At 42.4% G+C, this 9,134-nt stretch overlaps 1 protein-coding gene across 1 annotated transcript; it reads left to right on the plus strand.

Moving 5' to 3' along the window:
• Positions 1-1,811: 1,811 nt before the first annotated feature.
• Positions 1,812-8,288, plus strand: mogs (mannosyl-oligosaccharide glucosidase). The gene is made up of 5 exons (XM_053419034.1): positions 1,812-1,965; positions 2,982-3,345; positions 3,879-4,102; positions 4,221-4,420; positions 5,610-8,288. The coding sequence occupies exons 2-5, from the start codon at positions 2,997-2,999 to the stop codon at positions 7,378-7,380; spliced, it is 2,544 nt and encodes an 847-aa protein (XP_053275009.1). The 5' UTR covers positions 1,812-1,965; positions 2,982-2,996; the 3' UTR covers positions 7,381-8,288.
• Positions 8,289-9,134: the final 846 nt, after the last annotated feature.

Raw genomic sequence — 9,134 nt, forward strand, 5'->3', positions numbered from 1 at the left:
CGCCAAGCCTTAAATAACAGCTGGCTCCCATCCACTCCCATGTTAAAACTTTGTGCCGGTCACACCGGAGGCTGAAGCACCGCGAGGCAGCCTTGGCGCAGCGCGGTGCTTCAGCCTCCGGTGTGACCGGCAGCGGCAGGCATGTTTGTTGAAAACAAATTCAACCCGAGGGCACTGTGATGACGTGGTTGATTACGTTACCGTTGATCATCTGTCAATCATCGTATAAAGCCCGCCCTGACAATCTGATTGGCCCGGTCGGGCCATAATTTTTTCTCAATGGAGCAACTCCAGACCGAACTGCCCGACCAAAATGTTGTGGGCGGGGCTAAATTCGTCTGGCATCAAGGCTAGCGCTTCCTGGTTCTTCCCGGCACTACGCTGCCGGTGCGAACAGCCAAAGTATTTACCATGGGCGAGGAAAGGAGGCGGAGCGCTTTTCACAGCGCTTCTACCTCCGGTGAGTCCCCGGGGTTAGAGGATGATGGTGTGACGGTAATGTATTGTTTTACATTGCATGTGTCACGTCATGATAAATCAGTCTCCTATGTCGCCTGTACCAGGAGCCGCCCCTGTCACTGGTTATCTTGGCTCGCTGTCTGGCCGGTAACCAGCCGTCCGGACCGCTCCGTGAAGAAGGAGGAGGAGATGTTTCTTTACTTGGAATGCGGCCACTTTATTTCTCGGATAAACAGCAGGAGCAACACTCGCATCACCTCTAGGTGCTCCGTCACTTCTCCTTATAAACACACTTTTAGGGTATTTTCCCACAATACCCTGGTGCACTACGTCACACACTACAAACTTTCCTTAAAGGGGCAGGCCATACCTGCAACACAACAGCTCTCGGTCTCATATACAGATGGCAAGAGAAAGCAGAGACGCAGACTCAGCAACTACATCCGAGATCCGATGCACCTTATTATTATCTGAGGGATTTTTACACACTGTCTAATTAACATTCCGACAGTAAAGGCAAGGGTAGTGATGGATAAGGTTTTCTTTAACAAGTTAAGTCTTTCATTCTCACTTTCCACCTTAAAACTATGAAATGAACTGAAATGTGAACTAGTTCAGAATTTAAATGGTGAACTATTCAAGTTTACTTGTATGAACTGAACTTTGAACTTGTTCATGAGAGTAGTGAACTTGCACAACACTGCGTAATACACATTTGAGTGTTAGAATACATCTTTGTTTTTAGATTAAAAGTAAATGACACCAATGTGTTTTTATTTCTGAATAGGCACATCTGATAACATACACAAAAAAAAACATCTACATCTATTTTGCTCATGAAATGTGACGTGATTAGTTTGACTTTAATTGTAATTCCAGCCATTGATCACTAATTCCAAAGTATGTGCAACTATCTTTGTTTGGACTCTGCACTGACTTCACTTCATTGTGGGCAACCGGAAACAAAACCTTATCCCAAACCTGAACCATCACCAATTCATGTCCAAACCAAATCTTTTCCTAAAAATACACACCATACTCCTAACCTTACCTTTTTCCTAATTTCTGATGAAGTCGGACATTTTGAGAGCCAGTTTCGCGATAGTATAAATGCATCATTGACTATATATAAAAACTCAAAATTCCAGATTTTATCAGTAACTGTAATGTCAACAGAAAGTGTAGTTCAATGGTATAAAACCATAACTTCTCCGTGTTTTCGTTTATATTTATGGTGGATGTATGATATTCATATCAAACTTTGTGGCAATACAAAACAAAGGAATTATGACGGTAACAAAATGATGTACAGCTGATAGAAAAATAAAACGATTGAAGCGTCAAAATAAAACATTTACTCGAGCTGTCAGTGTTCCAGTCTTTTTTCAACCGACGGCACGCGAAGGCATCTCGAGGAGCAGAGCCCACGTCAGTGAAGGAACCAGGAAGTAGCTCGTAAGCTAGCATCGGAGGATGAGCAGCTGAGACTCCGCAGCGTCTCCACAGGTCTGTGGTCGGTTTCCTCTATGAACAATAAACTAGAACCAGGCCCCGGAAGCGTGTAGGGTCACGAGCTGACTGACTAAATGTGTATTATGTTGAAACAGCGGGTTCTTTGAAGCTAAAAGTGACGTTAGCACTACTAGCGCGCAGCCTCAAGACTACGTTGCATTACCGGGTTGATTCGGCGGGTGAACCGGGTGTCGGTGGACTTCAGAGCCGGGAGGCTCTGTACGTACGAGTTTAACGGAAAGTTACAGGAGCAAAACCCGCAGCCGCCATAATGCACTATGCGAAGTTAACGTTAGCAAGAGCCGCTGTTTTTAGCCTGAGACGCTCAGGAGGCTCCTACAAGACCAAGCACAGAAATCAGAATGTCATCTATATACATGCTAATAATTATGACCTGTAAATATCAGCAATAGTTGTATTTATTGCGGTTGCGATGTAACCATTTTCCTATTTATTTGTTGCACGTGGATAAATCCAGTCCAGTCTAAAAAAAAACAAATCCTATTAATCGATCACCAGGAAATAAATCCTCAATCTTCATTTGAGCTTCTTTGTCTTTTTGGTAATTTTTTCCAAAACTGTACTGTACTGACTGTCACCTAAAGATGCAATTATTGTGGTTTATTTTTTGTATATCTTTTATAATTCTATATTTAAAATGAGTAATCAATCTGTCCGCATTGAGATTAGAGCTGGGTTATCGCAGATGTATATCGGTTGATGGGTAACAATAAATTGCGCTAAAAAAATATGTTTAGATTTTATGCAATTTAGAAATGTTGTCTTCATTTCCATGGGCAGATCACTAGACAATGGGCCCCTGGGCACATGCCTGTGTAAGGCCCCTCACCTAGAATAGCTAGTCTTTCTAATTCGGCTTGCAGTTGTGAAGTTAAACCTATAGGATATAATTAAATAAACGGGATGGACAAAACTTATAAAAGGAAATATTGTTTTTACCAGATCTCTCAAATATTTCAATCCAAGTATCCTCCTCCTCTTGTTTCCAGTTTCAGAAGGGCAGGATGGGAAGGCAGAGGAAGAGGGTGGTGACCGGTGAAGCTGCTCCACTTCCAAGGAAAGATGAGAAGCCCCTTGCATTTCCCCACAAGGACAAGAAAAAGAAAGTTGACATTGGCAAAGTCTTCATCAACATCTCCATTGGCCTCTGCATATTCAGTCTGATCTGGTTCTTCTACGCCATCTACATGCGGTCCAGCCTGGCCAAACGGGTGGTGACTCTGCACCCGTCACCGCCTGTCCTGGATGCAAACAGCAGCAGTGCTAAGGTTTCTCCAGAGAGGTTCTGGGGCTCTTACAGGCCGCAGGTCTACTTTGGCATGAAAACCAGGAGCCCCAGGTCGATTGTGACAGGTTGGTGGACACATTCAGAGCATCCTGAAACTGATAAACACACTTGTGTTGGGAAAGTTAATGGACCATTTGACACTGACAATTCGGTACAAATGTGTAATTTTAATATATATTATAGTGGGGCAGGATGATGTATATGTAGGAAGAATGTGAGCATATTTTGAAGATGTTTCTCAAAAAGTATTTTGAATGTTTTTCTGTGTCGATCAAATCTTCAGTGTTTAATTGCATTACATCAGGGACAAGCTGGGAAACGAGGCCAGGCACTTTTCAGATTCAAGTAGAACCATGTTACCCTGTCGGCTAATTTGCATGACCAAAATTATACATTTTCCAATATTAAGGAAGCACCTTATATTATGCACTTCTCTTCTGCAAACACAGTTGGCTGGTAACAGAGTGCAGGTAACTAGTGAGTTCCTTTTTGTCTGAAACTGCTGACAAGTAGCAGGAGCACAGTTAAACAGCTTTATTTGTGCCTAGTCTGTACAATACAGCCAAATTGATGTAATTGCATCATCACATCTCCACAGGAATGATGTGGATGCGTCAGTTTGCTGACAGGGACGTGAACTTGAGGCACACCTGTGAGCAGGGGGATCGTTTGCAAGGCTATGGCTGGATGATGCATGATGGGATCAACTTCGGGGTCCAGGAAATCCGAGACAACGATTTCACCCTAACCACAGAGTATGTTAAGAGGGCGGGAGGGGATCACGGAGGAGACTGGACCTGGAGGATCACTGCCAAGCAGCATGTGAGTTCTGCCTGTGTTTAGTCAGATTCACCGTGTGTTCAGATAACCCCTTTAATTATTGTCTTCTGTATGAAATATAAATGATTTAGGTTACTGATTTCTTTTTTTTACCCACCAGAGCTCTACACCTCAAGCGCCCGACATCTCCCTAATGTTTTACGCAGCAGCCGACACACAGGGAACTCTGGAAGCTCACGTCGAGGAAAAGAGCCGCCTCGCATCCATCACCGGCTTTTCAGAGGAGCTCGGAAACTTTAAGATCACCTTCCGAAAGCCTGTTAACGGGGAATTAGGACAAAACAATGCTAGATATGCAAGGTAAATGGATGAATACAGATCTGAACGGTATTGTGAGCAGCAACTTTCAATAGAAAGCGATCATGAACCCGATAACCAGAGGGAACATAGTTTAGATTCAAGATTCAAGAGTTTATCATCAAATGCACAACAATAACATTAAGCAGTCACTGGCAATGAAATGCTTGAGTCACAGGCTCTCTTCTAGCAATGCTCAAGTAATTACAATCAAAAAAACAAAATTTGAATAAAATAGTATAAAATAGAATATCAAAAATTTAAAATATAAAATATATATATATATATATATATAAATATATAGATGACTACATGACTCAGCGCTCAATCTTATCAGGTGTTAAGATAATCTGCATAGAAAGATGACTGTTAGGAACTGTCAGCAACATCTGACTGAAAACTGGTTAACAAATTACCTGTTTAAATGAACAGAATATAGTTACACAGTTTGAGAGTGGGGATTGAAATAGTTCAATAATCCATCAGTGATGGATAAAAAGTACATTTAAATAAAAACTGCAACTAGATGGCGGTAAAAGCAGGATTTTCACCATTAGCTTTATCAATACTGTTATCACAATTGTAATTTGCAGCATTTCAGTATTTATCACAACTTGCATCTATATATACAGGTATATATATATGTAAATATATATATTAGTATGTGTGTTTAAATGTGTGTTTACAAAACTAAAGAAAACCAGACCCCTTTGTTCACTGAAGCTCAACTACTGTTGTAGTATTTCTTGCACTATGGACATCAGGACTGTCTGCTGGCTCTTCCAACAACAGTTAAAGGGAATAACCATATTAATTTTTAATTTAATTTAATTATTTGCTTTGTTAATTAATGTTGTGGTAGAGGAGCAGATTCTTCTTTTTTCTGCTCCTTTTCATTTAAGATTTTGTGAGAAAACCAACATAGTAAAATAGAAAGGCAGAGTATGAACTGATAGAAATGAAAAGAATTGTATGAATTATGAGTACGAGTACTGTGACCAGTCATTCTGTGTCAGCATGAGACAGCAAAGGTTAATATATATTGAGCTAAGGCTACCTCAGCACAGCTAGGGTATAGTTCAGTTCAGTTTATTTAAAGAGTAGTGACAAACTGTGAACTACACTCTGAAGATTTTTTTTTCGAAGATTTGAAAACACAGGAGGATACATAATGCTTTTCTTACCTTTTCAGTTACAACTATCTTAAGACTGTGTCTCCTGGCTTGGAGAAGCTGACTGAGATCGTGAAGCACAGCATGAACCACAGGTTTGTCTACACGCTCCCCTCTGGTGAGAAGAGGCATTACATTGCTGTCGACACCTACAAGCCTCCCCATCACCCAAACCAACAGAAAGCTGCTGACCCGAGGAAGGAGAGCGACTTCGTGGTTCACCAGGTCACTGTGCAGATGCCATTTCAGGTCGAAGTTCTGTTTGAGTCCGGAAGCTTCCATGATCGGCCCAACCAACTGGTGGGCCCAATCATGACCCAGGAGCTGGACAAGAGGAAGGCTGAGTTTGACGCCAAGTTCGAGAGGACTTTTGGCCTTGAGAGCAAAGGTTTCAGCCAGGCACATATTCGATTTGGCAAGGCAGCGCTCAGCAACATGTTGGGTGGAATGGGCTACTTCTATGGGCAGTCAGTGGTGCAGTCGGGCTACAACGAGTACCCGCTCCTTTACCCTGAAGGTGCTTTATTCACTGCTGTGCCGTCACGCTCTTTCTTTCCCCGAGGATTCCTTTGGGACGAGGGCTTTCACCAGTTGCTGCTCAGTAAATGGGACCCCCAGTTGACAAGGGAGGCGATTGCCCACTGGATAGACCTAATGAACATGGAGGGCTGGATCCCCCGTGAGCAGATCCTAGGTGATGAGGCTCGCAGTAAAGTCCCAGCCGAGTTTGTAGTGCAGCAGAATGAGAATGCCAACCCACCGACTCTTTTCTTAGCTCTTCAGGAACTTATTGAACAGTTCTCTAGTAATCCAGACGAGGCAGCTTCTCAGCCAACTTTGCCTTTCCTCCGAAGGCTCTTCCCCCGACTGAAAACCTGGTATGAATGGTACAACACCTCGCAAACAGGACCCCTGCCCAACTCGTACCGCTGGCGTGGTCGGGACAAGGACACTAATCTGTTCCTCAATCCCAAGACCTTGACTTCCGGACTGGACGACTACCCTCGAGCATCACACCCCTCAGCCGAAGAGCGGCATGTGGATTTACACTGCTGGATGGCGTTATCCTCAGGTATTATGGCCAGTATAGCTCGCCTTCTTGGCGAGCCCCATCATGATTACGAACTTTCACACCAGGTGCTCTATGACAACAACCTGCTGAATGAGCTGCACTGGTCAGAGCAACTCCGTGCTTTCAGTGACTTTGGCAACCACACCCAGTCTGTGTCCTTGCAGCAGGAGAAGGTGTACGTACCTCCTGGTCAACCACGCCATCAGTTCCCCATAGCTCGTCTCGTGCGCTCAGTCCGCAGAGCCCCCAAGATGCAGTATGTTAACGCTTTGGGTTATGTTAGCTTGTTCCCCTTCTTACTGCAGATCCTCCGACCCGACTCGCCTAAACTAGAACATATTTTCCGAGAGATGAGGGACTTCGATAAGCTGTGGACACCCTACGGCCTGCGTTCACTCTCCAAGGCTGATCCCCTGTATATGAAGCGAAACACGGAGCATGATGCCCCTTACTGGAGGGGCCCAATTTGGATTAACATCAACTTCTTGGCAGTGAGAGCTCTCCATCACTATAGAAACACAGAGGGTCCATATCAAGAAAAGGCAGCTGCTCTATATGAGGAACTCAGGACTAACCTCATCAATAACGTTTATAGACAGTATGTTGAAACGGGATATATCTGGGAACAGTACAACGACAGCACTGGCAGGGGCCAAGGAAGCCACCCCTTCACTGGCTGGTCAGCATTGACACTATTAATGATGGCTGAACAGTACTGATGCTGTTGATTTCATCTCGTGTTTTCTAAGATATACCGTCCTTCATTTATTTGGATGTGATTGAAACAACACCATCAGGTATTATAGGAATACTTCTATTTGATAAAACTCTGCTCAGAGGAACCAGCTTAAAAATGTAAATCATGATCTCATTTACACATTAATTAAAATAACAAGTATCGTCTGAATGGCAATTTAAAACAATTACAGCTACTCTCACTTTGCTGTATGTTGAGCCAAGCACTGTCTAGTGCTGCCTGTGTACTTAAGATACATTTTTCTGAATGAAATCAATTTAGACACACTTTTAAATACCTGCACCAATACTTGGAAGTCCACTTCTCTGAGGGAGGATTCATAGTCTCCCATGAGATGTGAGGACAGTTTTAAATGGACATTTGTTACAGGGATCTGTCATAAACTTTCACCCATAGAGATGTGCCTGATGTTTTTCATCAACATCCATGAATTATTCTCTGAGTAATCAACATCAATATTGGAGAAACACCTAACATCTTTCATTTTTAAAGAAAGTGAAAAGATCCTGGACCCACACCAATATTTAATGGGTTCTTCCCTGACTCGTACCTCATCTTCTTCCTCAAAGTTTCATGAAACAAGACAAACAGACAGAGTTAATAAACGTGTTTTGGTTTCACCTTACAAAAACGTAAATTCATTTTTTCACTTGTGCCATGTGTTGGTTCTGTCATAATGACATTTTATTTAAAAAAGTTCTTTCAATCTTGCTCATCATTTCTAAAACCGCTGAAAGTCGAGGCCAAGTTTGTTAGTACAGAGAAACAAAGAAAACAGCCATATTTTGTAACCTGTGTGTTTGACTGGCACGGAAAACCACATGGACTGAGACATTGGTTTTGTTAAAAACAATAAATGGTTTAAATACATTTTTGTCATTTTGTTTTGTTTGGTGATGTTGGAAGTTTCCTCAATTGACAGAAGCAAATTGGTAATTTAAAATTGTACACGCAGCTACAATCTCTGCTTGAAATGCAAGAGACAAAAAATAACCGTCCACCTACTTTCTAATTTAAGCTCGGCTGTTACTGCTCAGACCCGACACTCCTTCACACCGGTTGCTTATAACTGTCCATCTCTGTATAGAAGATAAATCTCTCACTGTTTGAGCTGCCGTTTCAGTCTCTCACAGATAGAACGTATCCCTCCGTAATCTGTCTCTGCACCAGATGATTCGTTTGTATGTGTACTCTGGTGTTCATGAAAACAGATAAACCAACATGAAGACCAGAGAGCTGTCTGAGAATCACGTAATCTGAAGCAGAGAAAAGAGGGAAAATTGGTCACAGCCATTGCCCAAAGATTGGACACAGACAATTTGGACTATGCTGTAAGAGAAAGACAATACTGGTGTAGAGAAACAAAGAGGAACTGAAAGTATGGAAAAGCATCACAGGCCTGATGCAGTTTTAGTAAGAGTCATCCGACCAAATAACCTTTCTTTACTTCTGCACTCCTAAATAATGGGGCAGTCTAATATAAATGGTTCTATGTCCCAAATTGTGAATGCCATGACATAAAAGCAGAAATTTAGAACCCTTGTGTCATTCATCTCCTCGACCCAAATGTCTTAAAGGCCTTCAAAAACCAGAACCTTTGTAGTTTTCAAGGGGATATAACTTAAATTATTTTATGTTATAATAATATACGTCTACACCAATCTGCCTCGGTAGGTTCTCACTGTGTGCACTTCCAATATGTGTATCTTGCCAATC

The sequence above is a fragment of the Pleuronectes platessa genome, chromosome 3, assembly GCF_947347685.1.
Source record: "Pleuronectes platessa chromosome 3, fPlePla1.1, whole genome shotgun sequence".
NCBI classification, from domain to species: Eukaryota; Metazoa; Chordata; class Actinopteri; order Pleuronectiformes; family Pleuronectidae; genus Pleuronectes; species Pleuronectes platessa.